Source organism: the organism of the source record quoted next, unplaced genomic scaffold (genome assembly GCF_019419815.1).
Source record: "Pyrus x bretschneideri cultivar Hongxiangsu unplaced genomic scaffold, Pyrus_bretschneideri_v1 Contig16, whole genome shotgun sequence".
NCBI lineage: Eukaryota > Viridiplantae > Streptophyta > Magnoliopsida > Rosales > Rosaceae > Pyrus > Pyrus x bretschneideri.
Window position 1 is genome coordinate 872,864 of NW_025999457.1, and position 26,954 is coordinate 899,817.

The 26,954-nt window shown below is 36.7% G+C and overlaps 2 protein-coding genes and 1 pseudogene across 6 annotated transcripts; 2 read left to right on the plus strand and 1 right to left on the minus strand.

Moving 5' to 3' along the window:
* The first annotated feature begins 9,761 nt into the window (after positions 1–9,761).
* Positions 9,762–14,844, plus strand: LOC103951131 (annotated as a pseudogene).
* An 821-nt stretch (positions 14,845–15,665) lies between these two features.
* LOC103942091 (thioredoxin M-type, chloroplastic-like) lies at positions 15,666–16,992 on the plus strand. The gene is made up of 2 exons (XM_009352293.2): positions 15,666–16,057; positions 16,567–16,992. Exons 1-2 carry the CDS (start codon positions 15,835–15,837, stop codon positions 16,884–16,886), a joined length of 543 nt encoding a protein of 180 aa, XP_009350568.1. The 5' UTR covers positions 15,666–15,834; the 3' UTR covers positions 16,887–16,992.
* Positions 16,993–18,312: 1,320 nt separating this feature from the next.
* LOC103951129 (transcriptional corepressor SEUSS-like) lies at positions 18,313–26,665 on the minus strand. 5 transcript variants are annotated; one of them, XM_009362428.3, is made up of 10 exons: positions 26,274–26,665; positions 24,388–25,806; positions 24,189–24,308; positions 23,909–23,957; positions 23,525–23,739; positions 23,377–23,445; positions 22,564–22,661; positions 21,853–21,946; positions 21,181–21,250; positions 18,313–19,585 (listed from the first exon to the last, which is right to left on the minus strand). In XM_009362428.3, exons 2-10 carry the CDS (start codon positions 25,456–25,458, stop codon positions 18,639–18,641), a joined length of 2,733 nt encoding a protein of 910 aa, XP_009360703.2. In that variant the 5' UTR covers positions 25,459–25,806; positions 26,274–26,665; the 3' UTR covers positions 18,313–18,638. The 5 variants fall into 5 exon arrangements, with proteins under 5 accessions (XP_009360703.2, XP_009360704.2, XP_009360702.2 ...); XM_009362429.3 differs by having other exon boundaries at positions 24,388–25,863; XM_009362427.3 differs by having other exon boundaries at positions 24,388–25,888.
* Between the last annotated feature and the right edge of the window lie 289 nt (positions 26,666–26,954).

Below are 26,954 nucleotides of genomic sequence, written 5' to 3' on the forward strand. Positions count from 1 at the left end.
GTAAGATAGGATTTGTAACTCATGCATAAAAATATGTAGATAACCAACTCTATTATGGAATCATAACCCATTATATCCAATCATTTTATCTCACATTTTGACGCAACAAATAAAAGATTGGACTCCATTACATATTCCTGTCGGTTGTTTTGATAAAAGCCGAAAGGTTTATGGGATATCATCTACCAACTGATTCATAATATCCCCTGTTTTGCTTAAATTTTCCATAGCTATTTTTATGTCTATCTATCTTATAAAATATTAAAAGGAACATTGCAAGGAAATGTTTTGGAACGGGAACCAAGTCGAGCAGTATCATGGCTCCTGGACCAAATTTCTTTCACTGAACTGCGATATTACACTGCGTATGAATTTGTAAATGAATTTACTTTAATTTTGTATTTAAATGTTTAGGAAGTGTTTTTAAATAATTGAAAGCGTTTTTAAAGAAAAAATTTTTAGATTTCAAAAGCATTTGAAGTGTCTTTTTTTTTTTTTTTTTTTTTTTTTTAAAAAAAAAATTGACTTGTATGGTTACTAAAAGAGTTGACTTGCATGCTTACTAAAAAGTGTAATCTCCAAACAAGTGCTTAATCTCTTTCATTTTATGGCTCGTTCGGAAATGCTTTCAAAATGATTGAAAGCGTTTTAAGTGATTTTAAAAGTACTTATAGCCTTTTCGGCTAAAGACTCATTTAGAAGTACTTTTAAAGTAACTGAAAGTGTGATGAGATTGATTATGAGTTCCAAAAGCACTTCAAGTACATTTTAAATGAAACACCAAATATATGTTTTTTGCAAGAATGACTTCCAAGTGTTTTTTCAATATCTACTTTGATTTTCACTAGACGAGTTCTTAATTTTCTTCCTCATTTAAAACCTTCTACCTGCACATCCATGATCCATGTAGACAAGGACCTCTCCACCACCAGATCGTTTAAAAAGAACAAAAATATTAAAACATCTTCTTCTTCCTCGTTTATAACATTCTGCATGCACATCCATGGAGACAAGGACTTCTCCACCACCATTTCCCAATCCATCGGGGGTTCCCTAATGGTCGATCAGAGATGTTCTCCCAGAATCCGGAGGATCCCAAGATCATCCGGGTTCCTATGTGGATCTAGTAGCGAATCCAAAAATTGAATTTTGAGGGTCCTGTGGCAATCGGGTCCTATGGCACCAAAAATGTAGGAGAATGTTTAATCAAATTGTTAAAATAAACATATGTTTAATGCTTTTAACTAAGGATTTCTTAAAAATTATTTTTACTAAAAAATGTTTTCAATCATTATAAAAGCATTTTCAAACGAATGACTAATATTTAGCTGGAAACACTTTAGGTGTTTTTAGAATCAATTTTTCTCTTCTAAAAACACTTTTAATTATTTTAAAAACATTTATAAACGAGTTTTTAAATTTCTGCCATATTTATTTGTGAAATTAAATTTGCCTTTCCAACATTTTCAATATAAAAAGAAAAAATAAATGCTAAAGTTTTAGTTTATCTACTCGGGCAGTCAAGAAACAAAATACATGGCCCTTTTTATGAGAGAAAAATATTAAGGCATATTTGGTACTCTATTTGAATTCAACTTTTTAAGCTCAAAAACAATTTTCAATTTTCAGACATTAAAAACTTATTTGGTAGGATTATTTTCAAAAACTCAACTTAAGATTATCTCAAAATATAATTTATTTTCTAAAAACATAAAAAGTGAATTTTTAGAGTTTTTAAACTTAAATTCACTCATTTCTTTGATCTCCCTCCTCCCCTCTCACTCCAAATCTCTCTTCTTTCTTCTTTTTCCCTTTTTTACCTTTTTCGTCTCTCCTCCAATCCGCTCTCTTCATTCTTTCGGTTCTTTTCTCTCTCCTCTTCCTCTCTATCTCGTTTGTTCCTCTCTCTTCCTTCTCTTTCCTCCACTCTCCTTCTCCTGCAATCCTCTCTTTTTAGATCTCTTTATCTAGTTTAAGTCGTAAGATTTAAAATTTTTAAATCGCAAACCAATCAAGTTTTTTAGTCTTAAAGGAAATTGTTTTCAAGAAATGTTTTAAGAAATGATAAAAAATTTCAAATTGGATACCAAACAAGCCCTAAATTTTTTTGCTGGTTTTACTTTAATTTTCTGCTTAATTGAGTAGCAAGAAACAATATCCAAGTATGGTGAGCAAAGACACTCGCGTCATTTGGTCATTCTGAGTCTCTTGAGCTAAAGGGCTCGAACATCAAAATTGCGACTAAAAACTCGATCCTCGGCACCCAAAACCCAAAAATGGCAACTTTGGTTGCAATGCCCAATATTCGAATGAAGATTAGAGTTTTCCCAATTGTTTTTCCCCCATTTTTTCCCCAATCCCACAACAAAGTCCTAGTCTTCCATGGAAGAAGGAGGAGTTTCTCATTCTCTGCTGCATCGACCCAACATCCACTACGCGTTCGGTACTTCGCTTCGCTCCTTCTCTCACCGGGAATCTCCACGTCACGGGCCCAAATTCCTTGTGAAACCAATACCTGATTTTATTACAGAAATTAATTGCACATGAAACTAGTGCCCGATTTTATTATAGAAATTTAAAAAGTTTTTGGAAAATTCAACTTTTTAAACTGAAAAATACTTTTTAAGTTTTAAATCTTAAAAACTTGTTTGGTAAGATTATTTTCAAAAACTGTATTCAAGACTAACTCAAAAATGTAGTTTATTTTCAAAAAATATGAAAAGTGAATTTTTAGAGATTTTAAACTTAAATTCACTCATTTCTTTTCTCTCCCTACTTCACTCTCACTCCAAATCTCTCTTTTCTTCTCTTTCTCTCCTTTTTTTTTACCTTTTTCATCTCTCCTTCAATCCGCTCTCTTCATTCTCTCAGTTCTTTTTCTCTCTCTCCTCTTCCTATCTATCTCGTCCGATCCTCCCTTCTTTCTCTTTCCTTCAATTATCTCTTACTTTCATTCCTCCTCTCTCCTCTTTCTCCCTCTCTAGCAATCCCCTCTTTTTAAATCTCTTTGTTTAGTTTAAGTCGTAAGATTTAAAAATTTTAAATCGCAAACCAATCAAGTTTTTTAGTCTTAAAGAAAATTATTTTTAAGAAATGTTATTAATAAATGTTTTTGCTATCCACACACCTCTTTTTACTTCTCTCACACCTTTTGTTAATTTCTATTATTTAATCTTCTTTAATTTATCCGATTACATTCACAATGTATCTTTAGTGGATAAACAACTATAAATGAGCTTGACTATGTCAAATTTAATGTTTTAGTGCCCATCACCTATTTGATAAAAGATAGTGGCAAAACTTCTCCAATATGTGTTCAAGCTATCCCCCTTCTCTTTCTAATTTATATTGTTTCCATTCACTCAAACCATAACACTAAATTCCCAATTTCTTGGCCACAATGATGTGTCTTATATCTCATGGATAAGCTCTCAAGTCCACTACACTGTCCAACTTTTTTGCCCACTTCAGGTGCTGCTTTTAGCATCAAAATCCTATGTATGTCTAACCTTTCTTAGCATTTTCAGTTGTTTTAGGGCAATGATGTGCATGAATTAATACAATATAAACTAAACTCACATAGTTTGTGAGTTCAACCATTGAGGTTTCTAAGTGGGTTTTGATTGTTTCACTAAACTTTTATACGTTTCAAATGTTTAAACATTGACGCTTCTAGCTGAATTTTCTTTGTTTGATTAAACTTTATGCTTCATGGTGCCTGTGAAATATAAGTTCACCATTGGTACATAATTAAGATTGGATTTGATATCATTCAGGTTTGATTCGTTCAACGCTCTTGATTGTTATTTTCAAGCCAACTACTACATTTTCCAACAAATTTACAAAGAACGATCAAGGTGGGTTACAGCCAGATTCCGTCAAATTATATCACTATTGGTATTCCAGCTGCCCACCTTACAGAAATTGCAAGGTTTGCTCCACTCTATACTTCTTTGATACATGTCATTCAAATTCATATATTTTGGTAAGAAACAAACTTTTATCTATTCCTTGAGTTAGTCAAAGTTGTAAATATAACTTTCTACATGTTTTATAATGTTTAAAAACCCGCAGCATCGCGCGGGCTTCGTTGCCAGTGTATTTCTATTCCAGTGTTTCTTCTATTGTAACTGTGTTATTTTCATATCAATCAGAATGACTTCTTTTTTCTGTTTGTTCTTAGACGATAAATTTTATTAGATTAAATGTTAAATTAGTCACCGATAGGACTTGAACCCATGCCTTCACAGAAGGACTCGACACATTTTCACCATTGTGGTAAATAGCCACTTACGTCAAACTGACATTTGGATAATAGTAGTGTTGAATTAGTAATCCCAAACAATACAGCTACAGTTAGAAACTTCCTTTGCTTCACCAGCTTCGGCTTTCGATTTTCCCTAAAACACAGATACAAGTATAAAAAAATAATAAAAAAACCAACATAATAACATAAGAAATAATTTTATCCCATAACACAAGAAGTTGAAAACTAATACTACAATGATTCAAAAAATATATTCCCTTATTGAATTTCAATTGAGAATTTCCAGAAGGATGCTTAGGAATTGAAAATGAAACAGGACGCCGAGTAGAGGGAAGATTCGTAGGAGTGAGAGACCATTGCTACAATTTGATTAAAGTTAAGGGACCATTGCTACAATTTACTCTTTTTTGAATCACTGCATTATTAGTTTTCTACTTGTGTGTTATGGGATAATATTATTTCTTATGTTATTATGTTGGTTTTTTTTTATAATTGTATCTGTGTTCTAGGGAAAATCCAAAGGCGAAGCTGGTGAAGCGAAGGAAGTTGCTGAAATTTCTCATGTTCGGAAGCTTGTTGAAGGAGAAAAGCCTTGTGACATAGAGAGATGGCATGGAGAGACAGCAATGTTTGTAATACCATTCTTTTTTGTTGGGCTGGCTGAGTCTTTTTGGTATCAGCCTGCAAAAATAGTAGTATACTTTCCTTGTGTTGGTAATACCATTTTGCTGGGCTAGATACTACTTTCCTACTGTTGTTAATACTGTTTTTCTGGGCTAGCTGATTGTCATTTCGGCACGAGACTGCAAGAACAGTAGTATACTTTCCTTCTGTTGTTAATACCGTTTTGTTGGGCTAGTTGATTGTCTTTTAGGCACGAGTCTGCAAGAACAGTAGTATACTTTCCTTTTGTTGTTAGTACCGTTTTGTTGGGCTAGCTGATTGTCTTTTTGGCACGAGTCTGTAGTATAGTTTCTGTTGTCTTTTTGTTTCTTCATACCATCACGAAATTAAGTTTTGTTAAGATTCAATGTTGTTTTCCTGAATTCGTTGTATAGATTGTGAATTTCTGAAATTGTTGTAAAGATTGTGAATTTCTGATAAATCGTTGAGGATTTGCTTTAACAGTGTTGGTTTATAGAATGTGTTGTTTGATTGTTGATTTCTGACAAATTGTTTAGTATTGTTTACTTGGTTGTCTATCTGTTTCTTCATGCTATCACTAAATCAAATTTTGTTGAGATTCAATCTTGATTCCCTGAATTGGTTGTATAGATTGTGAATTTCTGATAAACTGTTGGGGATTTGGATTTGCTTTAACAGTAGTAACTCGGTTTCTGCTGTGAATTATTTTGTTTCTTCAATTGTGTTTACCTAAAATAGTCGTATCAATTGTTGTTCTCTGATAAATTGTTGAGTATTGGATTTTGTTTCTAGTATTAGCTAGTGAGAAAGTAAGAGAGGATTCTGTATGCATTTACAGCTCAAGTTATTGATCTACTTGTGTTGTAAATTTGAAGATTCAATTGGTTGGTTTGTTGAGGAAGATTCAGTACTTTTTGTGTTGCTATCGTGATCGATCCTTAGAGTGGGTTTGTGGCTAAAGAGTGAAATCGAACTTTGATGGGGAACTTAGTACCCGAACCGAAAAAACCCACCCTATTTTCCCCTTTTTATGGGATTACTAGCTATGACACAAAGACTTTCTAAAATTACACTTTTCTTCATTAACTTAGTCCTACTTTTGGCACTACGATCTAGTTGTATGTGAGAGGTTTGAATTTCATGGACGGCGACTCCGCAACCAATTTATTCTCTCTCTATCATTTTGTTTTCTTTTTAATTTCACCGCCTTTTGTAGTTTGCCATGAATTAGTTGTGCGTCTAAAAGTATTTGCTGCTCTAATTGTATTATCATTAGCATTCAAAGTTGCGATCTTTTAGTTTTGTTTCGAATTTCTGTGATGTTTGCCATACCATGTATTCCTGTACGAAGAACAGGTCTGCTACTTATAGCTTTCTATTCGATTCGTAAATGGTTCAGTAGCTGTAGTATGTATGTATCCTTTAGACATTAGTTTCTACAGTTCCAGTAGACTTTTTCATCGAAATAGTTTGCGTGGTTCGAAGGGATTTTGATTGAAACAACTGAACTCCAATTGGGCAAACAACTCCAATTGGAAAAACAATTTAATCATCTAAGACTATATTTTCCAATAGCCTTAGGACAACTAATCATGGACACGAAAACCAAACAATTCTTGCTTAGCAATATTTTGTGTGAAATTCTGACTAGCTTTTTTTATTCTGAATGCTTTGAAACTTTTAATGTGACTCGTAGATTCAACACTTTTAATGCTTTCAAGCCACACTCATGTTCATAGGACATGAATGCTTTTTCAAATAAGAAGACGTTTTATAGTCTCCGTTCCCTTATGAAACAAGTTCCAATTACATGAACGCCAATTGTAATCAATCAATCAATCCAACAATCTGCACATCAATAATCATGTTGAATCTTGATGGTCTCCATGATTCTGTGTTGTTTGAAATCCTCGGTCATCTCCCCTACGAATCCGTAGTGCAACGCATGTGTGTCCAAACGTTGGTACAATCTCGTTTTTAATCCTTATTTTCTTAGCCGCTTTTCTTGTGTCCGACTCCAAACCGATAGTCAGACCCCGCTACGCGTACCATGATCGTCACAAATCCAGGGAACCCTAGAAATTTCTTTTCCATGTCGTCCGAGCAGCCTCTTGGCCCCACAAAATTCCATAACTTCTCTTTGAGTTTCCTCCCTTGTTTCGAAGGGCCTCCTGTTGTCGTCAGCACTAGTACCCACGAATTTGAACCAGGACCCACTGTGCTAGCATCGTATAACGACCTACTTTTATGCTGCGCAACCATGTTTTCTCAACGTGATTACTACATCTGCAATCCGTACACCAAGCAATGGGATGCCCTTCCTCCCCCTCCTCAATGCCACGACCTCGTGAAAGTTGGACTCATCTGCAATCCCGGCAATCAGCTGGGAGTGCTTAACAATGAATATAGCTACAGGGTTGTGCGAATAATTATTCCCCCACCTCCAGTGTATCCTTCCAATCAATTTAAAGTACATATTTTTGCTTCCGAGAATTGTACGTGGACAGAAACTGCTGTGTCATCCCCAAGAGAATTTAGTGTTGCTAGTTTGCTTTCAATGGGTGCAGCGTTTGGTTAATGGAATGTTGTACTTCGGGGGCAGTCGTGGCTTGATTGGTCTGAAACTCTACTCCAGCAATATCAATGCTACTAGTACTATTCATTGCCGTTTCCTTGATTTACCTGAAGATAAGGCCAATGTCATGGATTTGCCTGAAGATGATCAGGTCAAATTCATTGACTTACCTGAAGATGTATATCGCTTTTCAGCCTTCGTACACCTGGGTTCCATTAAAGCTGGAACTGGAAGAGGATTTAGTATGCGGATGTGCGAGTCCTTTGGACATTTTAAGAATGGACACTCTTACCATGATGGTGTGGGTGTTTGGGACTACTTTGAAGACGATCAGATTCTGGTCGACAAGGGAAGCAAACGTTGGTGTTTAGTAGGCATAGTTCCCCCCAACTGGGTACGTCGTCAATGCCCATCGATCACGGATTGTAGTTGTAAGTATAAGGTCCACGTCGACAACTGTACAAGGGTACTCGGTTTTGACCCGTATAATGAAGATATCTTGTATCTAGAATTTTGTCAGCACCTCGTCATGTACAACGTTGGCGTGAAAACCCTAACGTAGGCTTGGAGAACTGATCTGTTTAGTTATGGTGATGTTATTCCCGGAGGAACTGTCCTCCCCTATGTGATCCCACGCTGGCCAACACTAGTTCTTGGAGACAGACAACGGGATGAGGGCTCTAGTTCATATCATGTAGCGGAAAAGGTTAGTGTTTCTGCCACTGCTATAGCCACAAGCAATCCTTTTTCTTACCCTAGCGTAAGTACTGGAAGCAGACCAAGCTCAAGCTCAACAAGGTCGGGACTTGAAGAGATTGTTGCAAATAGAAAAGGTGGTACAAAGGAACATATGAGCAAACGTCGTCGCCCTGCAGCAAATTCAAAAGCAAGTAAAAAGAGGAAAGCGAATGAGGCAAGTGGATGAAGGGCAAAGTGCGGCAACCGATCTGAATTTGAATCTACCAACTGATTCATAATATCCCTAGTTTTCCCTTAAATTTTCCGTAGGTATTTTCATGTCTATTTATCTAATTAATTTCAATTTTATATGATAATAAATATAAGTCTGATTGATAATTAATATCAACTAAACTTAATAGTGCATTTTTGGTTATAGCTTTCGTTTGGTACTTCAGTAGGAGCCCTGTTTTCCGGTCAAGGGGAAGATTTTATTCCAACCAAAACACAAACTTACACACAAATAAAGACCCAAAAACACCTATAAACAACCAAAAGGGGCATAAATAGAAAGAAAAACAACAGAAACAGAAAATGAGCCCAAAACCAAAGAACATCCGAGAAGCACCCATTGCCTTCTCCACCGACGGTCCAAGGAACTGCCAGCCAGCCGATTCTCTGACCACCGCCGATCATCTCCTTCACTGACGTCTCCTGCGCACAGTCATAAGTTAGGGGTAATTGGCATCCACACTAAAGAGGCCAATCATCAGGTGGATGCTCAGACCAAGTCCCGAGCAACAATGTAGCAAGCGGCAAACACAAGAAGAACGTGGTGGTGTGGAAAATACTCGAGTCGGTGCAAGCGCTAGAACTCTACACACGAAATCATCACAGGACATGGCTTAAAAACGAAGCAAGGAAGAACGAGGAAGAAGAAAACCCACAAAGTTGGAGTACTGGGGAGAACCAACAGTAGATGCAGGGAGAAGAGGACGCAACACCCAACCCCAGCCGAAGCTAGGGCCAGTGCCACCGAAGAGTCTGGAAGAAGGTCTCACAAAAGCACTCTCACAGCAAAGAGAAATAAACTCTCACAAAGGAGAGAAGCTTCTGTAGGAGCCCGATTCTACATATATAATTGAGTAAACTGTAGCATTGATTCCTTAACTTTAACTCAATTGGAGCAATGGTTCATCAACTAAAAATTCATTACCATTGGCCTCTCAAGTCATCAAAATGTGCAACTATGATCCTTCAATTAAAAATCCATTATCATTGGTCGCTCAACTTTAATCCAATTGTAGAAATGATCATTCCAACATTACTCATTTTGACAAATTCTAATGAAGTTGATGAAAAAGACCATAGTTACATGTTTTGATGAGTTGAGAGACCCAAATTATACAAGGGTCTTTCCAACATAACTTCTTTTGACCAAATTCTAACGAAGTTGACGAAAATAACCATATCTACATATTTTGATAAGTTGAAAAACTAATAGTAATGAATTTTTAGTTAAGAGATCGTTACTCCAATTTAATTAAACTGAAGTGACTATTGCTACTATCTACTCTCTATAATTTGGTCATTCCGAGTCTCTTGAGCAAAAAGTCTTTCTCAAACATCAAAATTGCGACTAAAAACTCGATCCTCGGCACCCAAAACCCAAAAATGTCAACTTTGGTTGCAATGCCCAAGATTCGAATGAAGGTTAGAGTTTTCCCAGATGTTTTTCCTCCATTTTTCCCCCAATCCCCCAGCAAAGTCTCAGTCTTCCATGGAAGGAGAAGGAGTTTCTCAGTCTCTGCTGCGTCGACCCAACATCCAGTACGCGTTCGCTTCGCTCCTTCTCCCACCGGGAATCTCCACGTCGGTGGAGCCAGAACTGCGCTCTTCAATTATCTGTTTGCCAGGTTCCTTCCTCTTTTTGTTTTCGGTTCGGTTTCAGGTTTTGAGCCCGAAACGTTTCGGGGTTTTGCTTATTTGATTGAGCATTGTTGGTTTATGAGCATCTGTGTTGTGTTGGGTCAGGTCCAATGGAGGGAAGTTTGTTTTGAGAATTGAAGACACTGATTTGGAGAGGTCTACTAAGGAGTCTGAGGAGGCTGTGTTAAATGATCTCTCTTGGCTTGGCCTTGATTGGGATGAAGGTACTACTTTTAAATTGTTTACTTCTTCTCCACTTCGTAAATGCCTAAATTTCCGATCCGAACGCAGTTTTTTCTTCCTCTGTATGTGTATGAATTTGGATATTACTTGAATTATGACTTTGTACTCTGAAGAATTTGGATATTACTTGAATTGTGACTTATGCTCAGTGACTTAGTTGTAATTTGTAATGGCTTAGTTTGAGATGGTAGGAGAAGTACTTTTCTCAATTGGGTTTATCTTGGAAAGTGTCCAACTTGGTCATTTCATTTTTGGTGAACTTTGTAGGACCCGGTGTTGATGGAGACTATGGTCCTTACAGACAATCAGAAAGAAATACGTTGTACAAGCAATACGCTGAGAAGCTCTTAGAATCTGGTCATGTCTATTGCTGCTTTTGCTCTAGTGAGGTGATTCTATTCAATATTTGAGTCTTGAAACGTGTCTTTACATGCCAAATTATATGATTGAAAACTCCCTAGAAATAAAATTATGCTGTAACAGATTAACAAATGGAAACTTTAGAAGACTGTGAATGCCTTTATTACTTGTCTTTGCTTTTCCTTTTAATTTGTTACTTTTGGTTCTGTATGTCTTGTTGTTGGCTAAACGAGTGGCAGATTTTTGTTAATGTAAATTTTAAACCTTAATGGCTTTTTCTGAAACAGAACTTCAATAAAAATTGCTTCACATATTTTTCAAGGTGTTTTGGCGTCATGAATCCTTTATTGTTCATTCTGTATTTGTTTATTCTCTCCAGGAACTAGAAAAAATGAAGGAGATTGCAAAACTAAAATAACTGCCACCAGTATACACCGGGAAGTGGGCCAATGCAACAGACAAAGAGGTACAAGAAGAGCTGGAAAGAGGAACTCCTTACACATATCGGTTTCGTGTGCCAAAGGAAGGAAGTTTAAAAATCAATGACCTTATTCAAGGCGAGGTAGGTTCATCTTTCTGTTGCTCACTATCAAAGTAAGGAACTCCTAAGCAATTTTAATTAGCTTCAATCACCATTAATTTATTATTTAAATTACGTTTATAGGAAGGATGGTAATATGTTATATGTTGTCATGAAGGTCAGTTGGAACTTGAATACTCTTGGAGATTTTGTAATTATGAGAAGCAATGGTCAACCAGTGTACAATTTTTGTGTCACAGTCGATGATGCTACTATGGCCATCTCACACGTTATTAGGTAATAAGAACAGTCTATTTAAAATGGATTAGAACGTGCTATTTGCCAGCCTGCTAGTTCACTATAGTTTTTTGGATTTTTGTTTGTTGATTTTTTGTTCATCTGTTTATTAATGTTTTTGATCTGTCAAAACTTGCATTCAGAGCAGAGGAGCATCTACCAAATACCCTAAGGCAAGCATTAATATATAAGGTAATTTTGCAAACTTGTGGCCTGATTTTTATTACTGCTAGGGTTTCTAATATCTTTCAACCATTACAGTGAAGCTGATTTTGTTTTCTAAATACCATTGTAACACAGGCTTTAGGATTCCAAATGCCTGACTGTGCACATGTTTCCTTAATTCTTGCACCTGATCGGAGTAAACTGTCAAAGAGGCATGGCGCTACTTCAGTGGGCCAGGTGGTTATCTATATATATGCTTATTAGTTATTATTATTGATAAATATGTTGGGCTACGGGATGTTTCTTACACTGTTTATTAGAGGTCCAGCCCCACCTTTCTCGGTTCTGATTTCCTTGATTTAAGAGTTCCTTTATCAATATTTAGTGATTCGGTATTCTTGATGTCTAATAACTAGAGTACAACAGTACAGGGAGATGGGCTATCTACCCCAGGCAATGGTGAACTACTTGGCACTGTTAGGTTGGGGTGACGGCACTGAAAATTAATTCTTCACCCTTGAGCAACTTGGTTAGTCAAACTTTTGTCATTCTCTTGCTCCCTATCATCTGAAGCTGCTCAACTTATGCGTGCTATTTAAATATCCAAGTGTCATGTTTGACTAATTTCGTACTCTATTTCATGCATTCATAGTTGAGAAATTTTCAATTGGTCGTGTCAACAAAAGTGGTGCCATTTTCGACTCTACCAAATTAAGGTAATTTTGGCTTTTAATCTAGTATAGTGTTATATGCCTAGAATGGTTGCTAATTATTGCTTCTACCTAGCATTCCCCTCCCTGGAGAAGCAGATTGAATGAACATTTTGCAGTTGCATGTTCTCCGTAGTATCCCAAATCTAGATTTAGATTTTCATGATTTAATGTGGATCGTGTCTTTGAGAATTTAGGATGCTTAAAGAATTCTTGAATTAATGGCATTACTGAAGCATTGACATTTCCTGTTTATACTTTCTTTCCATATTCTTACAAGCTAAAGGTGAATGAATGGTCAACACTTAGAGCACTTCCATTGGAGCAGTTGACAAAGCTTATTGGTGAGCAATGGAAAAGCACTGGCATCCTTACAGAAGCAGAGGGCTCATTTATTGAAGTAAGACTCATTTACTCATCATTTACAATTTTCAGTTAATTTTTCATTTCTAAGTTCTTGATTCTTCAACATTTCTGTAGATGATACCTCTCTTTCAAACAGGATTGTTTGTGCCTTACAATCTTTTAGAATAGGTCTGCTGTATTTAGATAGTTCTGTTACAAAGAGCAGATGCATATGCTTCCAGGGGAGGTTCTTTACTTTCCAATGATTTTCTATTGTTGAAATTTTCCGTAAATGAAAAAGTGTTGACCGCTTCTCTTGTTACTTCAATGTGATTTCTCTTATGATATTTTATATTCATGAAAAGTGAAGCATGTGTGCACTTTGTAATTTTGCAGGAGGCAGTAGAGCTACTCAAGGATGGGATCGATTTAACACCAGATTCAGATAAAGCCCTCTCAAACTTGTTGTCTTATCCTTTACATGACACTTTATCCAGGTGATTTTGAATTGCACTGGAACTCTGGTTTTATGTTTTCATCATTCTGTTTGTTGGGAGGAAAATTAACTTTTGAATTGGCACTGTGAGAGTTTCATAAGCATTTGAGAGAGGTTGATATAGTTTTGTCTAATAGAATATTGGAAAAAGGCTTGCCCACTTCTCAACTTTGATGTTCTTTTCCTCACTTTTTGGATAACTAGTAATTTCCCTATTGAGTGCATTGGGTAGTTTTCGGAATTCTCTCTTGAATTGGGTGACAATGACTTTGAGTGCTCAATCTGAAACAACGGCATGCAAGCAACAACTGAGTATCGTATAAGTCTGCTTTTGGGTTTATGATCAATAGTTGACGTGGCCCTTTGGGATCTGGTTGGGCTAGGCCATATCATATCTTGTATAAGATTGTGGTCTCACTCGGATGGGATATTATATGGATTTGTTTCAACAGAAGATTATCCCTAAATCCAAGGTTGCAATTAGGTTGTGCCACTTCTAATTCTATTATAATGGCTTGCTGTTCATCATATTTGGTTTACTTGTGACTTGTAATTTGTGTTTGAAGCCGGGGACGGTTGTTGGCTGTTGATGTTAACAGAATGCTGTATGTTAACCATGATTTTGTCTCTCCTGGCTGCAGTGTTGAAGCCAAACCAGTTTTAGAAGACAAACTTTCAGAGTTTGCTGCAAGTTTCATAGCTGCTTATGACAGCAGTGAACTCGTTGGTGCCCTTGAAGAAGGCCATGCTGGTTGGCAAAAGTGGGTTAAGAGCTTTGGCAAATCACTAAAGCGCAAGGTGGGCTCATTTTTGTTCACTTTTTTATGATTTTTTTTTTTTTTTTTTACCGTTAGCAAACATTCCTTTGTTTCTGGAAAATGAACTGAAAGTTTTGTTCATTTGAAATCCTAATCTCAGGGAAAATCACTGTTCATGCCTCTCCGAGTGCTGTTAACAGGAAAGTTGCATGGCCCAGATATGAGGACTAGCGTGCTTTTACTGCACAAAGCTGGAAAGTCTGGTATTATCGCTCCTCTAGCCGGTTTTGTAACGTTGGATGAAAGGTTCAAACTTTAGAGAGAAGTCGACTGGGATGCATTAATTAGGGATCAGCCCCTCCTGGAGACTGCCACCATATCAAACTGAGAGTACGCAGTTTTAACCGGCTTTTTTCTTTCTTTGGCTTCAAAAGAGGGTATCTATCGTGTTCCTGTTGTCAAGAAAACACGAAATCTTTACTCAGTTACATGAGTTGCACCCTCATCTGGGTGTTTCAGTGATCGTTATGGCAATGTACATTGGTGGCACATAGACAATGAAGAAAACCCAGATACCAACACCACAAGAAAGGACGTGACAGATTAGTGTAAAACTGAATGTGCAGACTTAAATATAGTTTCACTCGAGTTGTCTCCTTGATCTGTAAAAAGATTTATAGATCCGACGGAGCGAAGTCTCCCCGTGCATGTGCTTGATTTCCGTCGTGTAATTTATTTTTGAAGCACTGGTATTATACCAAGAGTTCTCATAGAAATGTGACCTACACGCATTGGTAGGTCCTATTTGTATTAGAGGTAATACAAATATGATATGAAAAATGTGATAAATATAGCATTATTATTGCCACAAAATATAAATCTTATGTTTTGGTGCCCAATCTGTAGGAGATATTTTTGGGTGAAACCAAAGCATTGCTCAATCATGAAACGGCAGTAATTTTGTTCATTGGGTTAAAATTAAATGGGCCAATCCTGCTAAAGCTGTCTGATGGATAATGACCATAGATTTTAAAAATTAAAAAAGAAGGTAAAGAAGAAGAAAAAAATGAAAAGTCTATGGTCCCACCCACCAGTAATGATAAAATAAAGTCTAATAATTCTACTTTTGGTTCTTTCTCTGGATTTTTTTTTTGGCAATTTTCAATGAATCTAAAGACAATCACGTCGCTTTAACATTTCACTCAAATTTTAATACTTTCGTCCATATTTATTATAATATCTAAAATGATACACCGACTCGTATTACCATGCCTATAATATTTCTCCTGTTTTTCTTGCGTTGAAATTTGAGAGTTTTGTCTTTGTGTATAACAATAATACCAACCAAGTCTTATCTCACTAATTTTATCTGTGCAATTTTTTCCCTGACAAATTTCACATGTGCAAGTTTATCTTACGCTTCTATTCCCAAGACCAAATAAAGAAGAAAAAGTGCGTTAGGTAGGTCAACAATGGATTTTCCGTTTTTCATGTTGAATCCTATATTGTAGTTTTGCCTCCGTGCAACAAAAATAAAAACCGAGTTTTGAGAATTTCTGTAGAGGGCATCAAGTGGTGCATATTGACAGTTCAGTACATGAAAATATTATCCACATACATCCCAGCACACTTAGCACCTTACAATCTCTGCATAATATCCACACTTCCCAAAAATATTCAAAAAATATATACAAACCGTTGGCAAATAAGAAATTCAAACAAACAGATTTGTAGAATTTACAGAAAAACAAAAGCCACATTTCAACAAGTTCCATTATTTGATTGTAAAAATATAGCTAGCTAGTTAGCTCCCACCAGATAAAGAAAGAAAGAAAGAGAGAGAGTAATGGCTTTGGAGAACTGCTTGCAGCTAAGCACAGTGTGCACTACAAGAGTTGGTGCTGCTGCACACCATCCATTTTCTTCCACGGACAAGTTTGTTGTGCCAACTTCCAATGGATTGAAGAAATCTGCTTTGAAATTCTCTTCATCATCCTCATCGTTTTCTCGTTCCGGCAAATCACAGAAATCTCGCTTTATTTGCAAAGCTCGTGAAGCTGTCAATGAAGGTAACTCTAGCTTTATATATCTTTTAGGAGTCCTTTAAATTCTGTATAGCTGCATATATATGGAGCAAATAGAGTGCGATGTGTGCGTGTGTGTGTGTGTGTGTGTGTGTGAGTGAACATGGCAAATAGAAGAACAAACAGCAATACATTTTAGTATGATGAACAACTAAAGGGTATCACAAATAAATAAATAAAATAAAGGTTAGTGGTGTTGCAAGCAACTACAATAAAACATTGTTTATAAATAGTTTATATGCCGACTTGTGTTGGTCAAGCAACCAATTATTTTAATAAAGACGTATATACTCATCGCATGCGGGAATTTTTCATTTGCTACACATTGTGGATATTCTTCACTTAAATTCAACTATTTGTACAAGTCAAAAGCAATCCTCAAAGTACTTTTGTTTGGAAGAAAAGAAGATGTCGCATTTACCCCATTTAGTACAAAGAGCATGCACATATATGAAATTAGTGACTTCACTGAAATGTGCAAAATTTGCATGCAGTTCAAGTGGTGAATGATTCAAGTTGGAATACTCTTGTGATTGCAAGTGAGAACCCAGTTCTGGTGGAGTTTTGGGCACCGTGGTGTGGACCGTGCCGGATGATTGCGCCGGTGATCGATGAATTGGCAAAAGAGTACGCCGGAAAGATATCTTGTTTCAAGCTCAACACAGATGAGAGCCCCAACACTGCCACTCAGTACGGTATAAGGAGCATACCAACGGTGCTCTTCTTCAAGAACGGGGAGAAGAAAGAGAGCGTTATTGGTGCAGTGCCAAAGTCCACATTGTCTGCAACTATTGAAAAATATGTAGATCTTTAATCAAATCATGTATATATAGACTTCCATGCTTGTGCTCATGAAGCTATTCATTTTTAATCTTCAATTAACTTCTCCCTTCGAATTATGCATATTATTTCCGTCTTTATTGGTGTTTCTTTCTCTTAATTTTTCTTATTTTATGCAAAATTTCCCCACTCAAATTTTCATTGAAACAATATCCCCTAAACATTGTCTTATGTGAAAAAATCAACTTTAAACAAAAGATTAGGGGTGTCAGTTATTGACATTCTAAAATAGTCAACCTGCACTCTTTTCATGAAGAAAGTTAGGAAGGAAACAACACTACGAAGAAGAGCATAATGAGTTTTTGAGAGTCACAATAATAGCTCCCAAGATTAGAGGTGGTTAGTAGTCTTAGTTGTACTATTGGAATTTATCTAGCAAAATTCGCTATTTTGATTTAAAAGAATAATAATAATATTTGGTTACAACTTTGTTTAAACCAAAGGGATGAGAGAGATAGGAATTTATAACTTTATACATTAGAAAAAAAAAATATGTATCACTAGATTAAGAGAAGAGCTGGTAGACACAGCTAATCAAAGTAAAAGAGGTGAAAAGCTTGTGAAAAATATCGAGAAACATTAGTTGTCAAGCTTATGCTTATTTTCATATTTGAAGATTATTTGTTTCCCATTTCGTTTTAGTTTTCATTGTGTTAGAGATACAGAGAAAATACCTAGGTGAAACTAAAGTATACAGAAGAGTTGAAGGATGGTGGAAGAGATGCACAATAAATGTAGGAAGTGTACACAAACTAAAAACTAAACACCAAAAACCAAACTATTACATTCATTCTTCTTCGTTTTCACTTTCACAATTTTATTTTCATTCATTTTTGTATCTTCCCATCCTTCCCACCACCTTCATTTCTCATTTCCTTTACATACTTCCACCCTTCCACCCTTCATCTCTCATTTCCTTTACTACCATATCTCGAGCACTAGTGAAAACCGAAAACTTAAAATCGAAATGGTTATTAACTTTAGAGTAATGCTAGGTAGACCAAAATTTTTAAACCAAATTTGCAAACTAAATGATGTGGTTGTAAATGATTGGATTATTAATTAAATATCGATTAACGTACTTGTTTTTATTGATGACCAATTTGATTTAAAAAATTTAGTAATTGATTGGCACCCAGTTGCCACCAATACTGGTAACATTCACTGCCTTGTCACTCAAAGCAGTTCAACCAACGAACTTGCATGTGATCAAATCGAAGAGAAGCCTAAAAATACACTTGGTAACTAATGACGTTTGAGATGTAGAACTGAAACCCTAACTGAAATTGGGAAATAACAAAAATACATGCCCAACGAATAGGTCAGAAATACAATTTTAGGATTGGAAGAAACGATCAACAGCCTAAGTAGAAACCATTTGCACTCTTTGACATCTCTACTCAAAGGGAAAAAAGTTGTTACTAGGAAAAAACGAAGCGTCGTATACCACTATGATGAGATTTCGAAACGAAAAAAAATGAAATACATTTAAAAACCACAAGAAAATGAGCCTCTTCAGCCACAACCAGCCACCAAATTTCCTTCTTTTATATATAAATAACAGATTAGTACAAAGTGGGAGCGAAAGCCCTGTCAAGTATTTCATTTCATCCCAGCACTGCCATCTTCCACGGTGCCAGAGGCAACTCCTGCCGTTTCTCACGCTGCGCAAGCAGCTAAATCAAGAAACGGTGAAACGAGCCATCAACATGATCAACAGAGCCTTTCAAGGAGAATGTTTCCAATCAAATTGAAGATTATTAAAGCCGTTCACCGCTCCAAGCCCACTAAGTAACTGGTTCCCCAGATCCTGTTGTTGATGATGCAGACTTTGTTCTCGAGCCATTGATGCCATTCCGACCCTTCCATTCATAACAGAATTATTTCCCATTGCTGCTCTTATTCCATTCGCCATGGCAGGCTGCTGACCAAGTGCGCCACCCATACTCCCAAATCCAGCACCCCCAATGCCTGAGCTATTGTTAGTCATGCCGTTCAATCCTATGTTGTTGCTTGTTGACAAAATCCCATTCATGTTTTTCACATCGTTTCCCAAAGAACCAGCACCGACCATACTGCCTGGGCCGTTAAGTTGGTTGGACATCATCATTTCGTGTACAAATTTGTGGACAGAGCTCTGGGAATCACTTGGATCAGCCTCGCCAGATAGGGTTGGGTGTTGCACGGATATATTTGCTGGTGAATTTGCTGTACTCATGTGATTGGCAGCTGTCATGGCACCATGAGATATTTGTGAAGGATTATTTGATGAGGGTGTTGGTGACTGGAATGGAGAAGGGTTTGGTTGCGCCTGCGGGATTGCACTAGCAGAAACAGGGGATGGAATCTGAACAGAACTTCCTCCATAGGGACTGTTTGTGTTATTCATAGAACTTTGCTGTCTGGAATTCATTGAATTCTGATGGAGGAGCCCAACAATGGTGCTTGCAGAGGTAGATGTGGATGCTGTGTTTGGAGCATTATTTACACTCGCAATTCCATTACTGACAGCAATTTGTGTAGCGGCGGCCTGGACAGAGCCTGGATCTCCGTTTGAATTCTGGCCGATCGTTTGTTGTTGCTGTTGCTGCTGCATTTGCTCCTCGGACTGCTGTGCTTGACTGTGAAAGCCAGACGAAGCACTTGTCCTTCGAGGAAACTTGGCCAAGCTCTCTGAAAGAAAACAATAGCAATGAACTACATGTGGACCCAAACTATACTATAAAGAAGCTGCTAAAGTATAATGAATTGTAAGTATCAAGCCTAGAGTAATGACTTATACGATTATAATGGATTGTAACTACCAAGTGGACCACAATATAATGCTTCAAACTGCCATGATATCATGAAATAGTGCAAAGAAATACTTTTAGGGGTCACAACACAAGTGCAATAACTTAAAAATTAAACTGAGCATAATGTAGGTGTATGCAAACAAATTTTATAAGATGATTATGGAAAACACATAAGAAAAAAGGAATTGCCCCAATCACTATCACAACCACTATCCTAGAGCTAACAATTAAAGAATCAAGTTTACGTCTTGGTCTGAATTGTTAAGTGATTAGGGACCATTGGATCCTGATTGAACCAAACTGGATTTTATGCTTTTATGAGAACTAGTTCAGGCAATTTTCATCTAGATTTTAGAGTTGCAAGGAAGCCAATTACATTCTAACTCTTTAGCTCCTTTTCTTATTCTACAATTCCGAACATTCATATGGGGTTTGAAGCATTTGAGAATCTCTTCAAAAGAATCTGTGAGAAAAGCACACGGAAAATCAATTCTAGGTGCAAAAAAAAAAAAATATATATATATATATATATATATCTTGTAGAAGCTTGGTGATCTAGCAGAAGCCTCAATCAATCGCACAAAGATAACTCTGTCTTCTTTTTGCTCTCAAATCATTGTTACCCACCAGGACATTCTTTCCTCATTCTATAGCTCTTACAGTTGCCAGCTTTTTGTAGCATATTTCAGCAATAAACTTTTATGTATTTCTTGCTTTCGTGCTTTACTTTCTCCTATCCTTTTTGAACCTTCTGCTATTATTAGAAATTGTGTATTGTTTTAAAGCCCCATGACCTAAGCAGATTATACATTTTATGAATACATATTACTGAAGAAAACAACAAAGAGAAGATCGCACTGCTAGATAGCTTATAATTTTTTACGTTCAGAAAATAAAAAATCTTGACTTGTGGGCAATGAGAGAAAAATTCCTCTACGGTTTTGAAGTTCAAGTTACGAGTAATCTAGGACTACATCAGCTCTTTAATTGAGTCTATACTTTAACGTCCAGCAAGCATTCTTCTCGGTTTCCACAAATTTTACCTGTCCAGATTCAACAATTTAAATAAATCTACATACACTAAACCCTTGTTTCTTAAAACCCAAGACTTCAAACCTAACACACAACCAAATATAAGCAGATTTATCCCAGTCTGCCTATCGCTTCTAGGCACCAGGTCAGTAGTTCTCATACTCTTCTTCCACTCAGTTACTGCAAAGCTACATCCCCCAAATCTACTCCACTGCAGGCTAATTTGTTATTCTTAAGAAATTTATATTTGAGTTCTAAAAGTCATAAGGTAGCTCTTTTTTTTTTGAACAAATAGTTAACTCTTTAAGTCTTATTATGTGACAAATAAATAGTTCTAAACCCTATCATATCTCTATAAAGTAACGAATGAATAGAAGAAAAAAAAATCAGAAATTTGTACCATCATTAGTAATTTAGTTAACATCGAAAAATCAAACTTACCCATAGGTCCAGTCCCCGTCTCTCGGCTGTAATCAATCAAGTCTTTCATACTATTAACTACTTCTGATATCTGCATTGCAACCCAAAAAAGATATATTAAAATGAAAAACAAAACAAAATGGTCAATCAGGCTACAAGCAACCTCAGTTACATGGTTCACTGAAACAGGACCCTAACTTATGAACATAATTTGTTTGAAATATATGATATTATATTACACTTCATGAGGAAGAAGAGAAAATATTGGTAAGAAATTTGTTTTGAAACAAAGGCATTTCTAGCAAAACAATTAAGTAGAAATCCATCACTTCACTATTAGAATCTTGGGACAGAAAACCATGAATAAACACAGCCCGACATAGCTTATCTAGAAAAAAGATAAACTGGATGAGAAATTTACGGTTGTAATAAGTCAAAAAATCATTTTTCCCCTTCACGTGTCCAATGTAAATATATGAAACTGTATTTCGGGTGTTATAGGAGGATACATTTAACATATACAATTTATATCAGGAGTATGATCCCAAGGCAGATACAATGAACACTGAGTAGATTTGGTGCACAAAGGAATGGCTGTAAAACACAAACAAATACTGCAGCACTATATGCAAAATAGAAGCGCATCTCAAAGCCAAAGATGATACATAAACTCTGCAGTGATTAAGAAATTACCTGAAGACACCTCACATATCGCTTTGTATAACCTAAATCATTTACTAATGGCACTTCCAAGGTTTTTGCCAACTGTCGAGCTGACGATACAAACCTAAACAAACATTACACAATAAGAATTAAACAAATATCATAAATTCCAAACCCACCATTTATTTGTTTAGACACTTTAAACTGAAAAAGACAAATCCACCACTGCATAGAATAAAGGTTGAAATGTAGGCAGGTGATTTCCGCACATAGGCTCATAGTATCATTAAGATCTAAATGATGAAAGCACAATGTAATTGCAAAATTAAATATCTTTTGTAGTGTCTCTCCTGATACAAGTTTCATTTTTCCGGAAAAGTCCTGATACAAGTAATTAAGAACATACAACCTTGTGGCATAATAAAAAAATAGATGAGGGCAATGTGCAGCATTCATCTTCAAGAAAAGCTTTGCCTGCTGATGACTCCACTAGAAATGTGAGACTATACATATGAATAAGTGTGTGTACGGAACACGAACTGATAAACAGAGAGATACAGAGCAGAAACTGGCATAAGGACAATTCAACATTCACCCATCAGAAACAAGCCATCAACATCAATTATTAGCCAAATCTCTATACAAAAAACACACCACTTGAAAGCTCAAACATTGTCAGGCAAAAAATAAAAAAATAAACTCAAATATTAACAAAAATGAGAAAGAGATTTAAGAACCTACATATTACAATTACTTTGTATCTCTGGAAGAGATATGTTGGATGATGCATTTTGAGTAGCAGCCTGGTATTTTTGAGCTGCAGCACCAAGCTGACTAACCTGCATAAGGCAAGTAAACATTAGATATGCAAAGTACCATATGACTGGTACATATACTCAAATTAGCATCACATACAACAGAGAGAGAATGTCAAGAATTGAGCTAGTTTGGTAAAATCGGGATTTATGTCCAAAATATATAAGCCAGACCACTCCGACCTGAATCTCATATTTATAAATCATTTACTAAAACCACTAGTTATTATATAAAATTACTAAATATTTAATATATACAGTGAAATCTTTACTCACAAATACAGTTGCTCCTTGAACAACTGGTGGAACAATAATAAGTTTAGGATTTGATATTTCTCAATATTTTCCATACAATTAAGTCCTATTTCATCCAAACAATGTACATATTCTTGCACAAAAAGAGGTTTGAATAGATGAATTTGGAAGTTTTTCAATTTGCGACACAAAGAGAACAGAAACCCCCTTGTCATGAAAGCATAAGGGTAAAACAATCAGTAAAAAAATCAATTTGATTACTTAACCCTGTTCCTAGAACTTAATTTCGAACACAGAATAACCCATCACCTAATAGCGTTCAATCATTTAAGTGTCCAGTTGTCAACGACTGAACAAGGGTTCTAAACAAATCAGTAAATTATATTCTTTGTTTTGAAATGTTCCCATAGAAAGGAAAAATAAGTTATATTCATAACAATAATGGACAACGGCACCCATCACAAGAAGAAATTTGATAAGTAACCTGAGGTATCAGTAATCTTCGAGGGATAAGCTCTTCATGGCGCCTTGCACAAAATTCCCAAGAGCATATCTGCCAAAAGACACAGGCAGTTGATAAAAACTGGGTGAAGCAAGGTAAATGGAGACATGAAAACAGTTTTTTGTCAAACCTTCAGATCTGGAGAGAATACTATCCGAAGTTGACCATCCCGAACAACACGAAGTTGCTCAAAAACACTTTCTTGTATCGCTTTAGCATAGTCCAACACAATCTGGCCAGATGAATTATGATACTCACGCGGCATATCAACATAAAGAAGCTCCTCCAAAGTACCACTTTCATACTTGATTTTAAAAAGCCGGGGAAGAACCTCAACGGTCGCTTCTGAAAATTTGATCAGAAATATCAGATACCAGTCGCAAAAGAGAAAAGAACATGAACAAAGCACCTACATAGAGCATCAAAATTAACACTGGCATCTATCCAAAGACTCTAAGATATGACATTGATGGGCACAAAAGGATAAGTCTCCAAAAGAGAAAGTATAACGTACCAAAGCCACGCCCAGGCTTGCGATTGCATATTTCACAGTGCCATACATCCTGCAAAATATGGCACTCATGATTGTCAAATAGCTCAAGATTCACGTAACACCAACCGAAAATGTATTTCAAATAATGTAATAGCTACCATGACATTGAGGAATAAAGTGACCTCAAAAAAGATGTGGATACCAATACCCATGCTGTATATATTCTGCAATTAATCTCATTTACTAGTACAGATGCCAACATAGATGGGGTTCACCATATTACGGTATCCTAGATACAGACCTGAGGAAAAACGCCAGTTGTTTGTCGGCCAGTTCCATACATAGAAACACACCACTTCTTCTTCGCATGGGGTACAAAATATTCAGCAACAAATTTTCTCCAGAACTCAATGTTGTTGTCCTATATAAAAAGTAGGCATCTTCATTAACCATAACAATCATCCAATAGACTTAACAAATTAGGCATGTAGGTATCTTACTTCAGGCCTATGTTGTTGCTGATACATATAATGTGTCAAACGCTGAGCACACATTCCAGGCTCATATACTGGTTTTGCAGGAGATCTCATGGGCAGATTCTGCTGTGGAAACTGCTGCTGTAATTGGGGGCGCTGTTGAGGCATTGCTTTCAAGAATTGCTGCTGCTGGTGTTGCTGGTGTTGTTGCTGTTGCTGGTTATGTTGCTGTTGATGGTGTTGTTGTAACTGCAATAATCTCTGCTGATGCATAATGTTCATCTGGGCAGCAGCATTTTGAGAAGACTGCCTTGACATGTGGAGGATTTGTTGTTGCTGCTGTTGTTGTTGCTGCTGTTGATGCAAAAACAATGGCTGATCGGAATGTTGGGGTTCCAATTTTACAGGTGGCAAGCTCCTCATTGTTTGAAGTTGCTGTGGTTCCATTTTCACTGAACCAAGGCTCCTTAAAGACTGCAACTGCTGCTGCTGTCCATGTTGATCATTTGTCAATTGGGGCTCTAACTTTACCGACCCAACACCAGCTAAGCCTCCTCGAATAGCCTGAAATTGGTGTTGCTGCTGCTGTGTACTGTGAGGGGAAGAGAACTGTTGCATTGGCTGCTGACCATGCTGGAAATTCTGTGTTTCAAGTTGCTGCTGCTGTTGTTCTGTCAACAGTTGGTTACCAGAAGGGTTTGAAAATTGTTGCCCTTGCCCTTGCCCAGACGTACCAGGATTAGCCATGTTTGATGCACCATATGATGAAGAAGGTGCACTGAAACCCATTCCATTGCCAACACCAGAAAGTGGATCCGATTCAGCACCAGTATCCATAACTCCGCGTTGGCTGCTACCAGGACCAGAGAGGCCCGGATTTGAAATTCCATTTCCATATGACTGACTAAGGAGAGAAGACACATTGGCTACATTGCCAAGCATATTCATATTACCGTATTGAGTACGTGGTGAGGCAAGTGAGGGAAAAGCCGACTGGGAACCTTGACCTCCCAACATTCCAGAATTCGAACGCAAAAGTGAAGGCGAAACAGACTGGGCACCACCAATTGGAGTGGACGACCCCGAAGGTACCATGTTTTCAAAATCACAATCTAGAAATAATAGGTGAAAGTACTAAATCTATCTAAAACAACGTGAATTCCACAAACCTAGATTACATAACAAGACGCAAAATCTCGGGGATGGAGCTCAATTCTGAAAGCATTATACCCCTACATCCAAGGCCATAGGCTGCAGAGTCTTTATTGTGCACCAACAGAAAAGGGTAAGCATTGTGTCTGCGAACGTCGTGTTCAGTTTTACCAAACACAGGCCAAATAACAAAGAAACCAAATACCAATGAACAAGCTCTGATTCTGAACATTCTACAATCACGCTATCTTCACCAAGAGAGCAGTCTCCGACCTGCTTCCGCATGAATCTCTGTTTATTACACGAACTTTCAGATCCACCATAACCCCAGCCTTTGAGCAAAAAAAGCTAAATAACAAACAAATCAAACTCTCTGCCAAAAACCAGAGTAGAAATCTCAAAACTTGTCACTCTATCGACCAAAAACAACACCAATCAAAAACCTGAAATGAACTAAATCACCAAAATTCACGAATTGAACAAAAAGCCACAAAATTGAACACACAACCCAATAAAGATTATACCCTAACACAAGTGAAACCAAATTACACACCCAAAATCCCACAAACAATCTAAAGATTTTCCAAACTTTGCAAAACTAAACCAGTAATAGTAATAAAATTGCCAATGCATATACTAAAACAACATCGATCGGACCAAAATTTTCCCAAATCAACGATCAAAGAACTTCAAATAGTAAATGAAAATCACAAAATAAACAAAAAGAACACACACAAGAAATAATATATAGTACTCACCCAGTAGAGCTTCGAACAGTGAGGGATACAAGGAAAGAGAGAGACTTTCCAAAACCCACAAAGATTCTACTGCATAAAACCCAGTAATTTGATTATTCACTGAGTTGGCTTCAATATTGAGTTGGGATTTTGTTCTCTTTTAGGGTTTTCTCACAGTGTGCGTTGGCTCTGAGCGCAAGTCCTGTCCTTCGGCTGTTTAGCTTTAGAGAGGGAGATTAGAGAGTTGTAGAGAGAGAGGAGGGGGAGAGAGAGTGTCCTTGCGGACGTCAAAATTGTATTCGATTCGATTGAATTTTCTTCATTCTTTACCCTTTTCTCTTTCTTCTTCTCTCTTCTTCTTCTCTCTCTTCTGAAACCAAGTCAAATGTTATTCTACCACTCTCCTCCTCTCCTCTCCTCTCCTCTCTTACATTCTTATGTTATGCTATGCCTATATATGTATATATACACACATACATGCATGCATCATCACATACATCTCATCATGATCCATTACATCGTGTATTAATTATTGAACGACACTCTTGCTGCCTTATTTACGAAGTTGCCCGACTCTAATTGTTTAATAAAATTAGTTGTTCGGTGGCAGTCGGGTTTTTTTTTTTTTTTTTTTTTTAATTCGAGTGATAAGCCTAGTCTAAATTAAAATGAGAATTCAAAATTTTGTCCTCCATAGAAGTA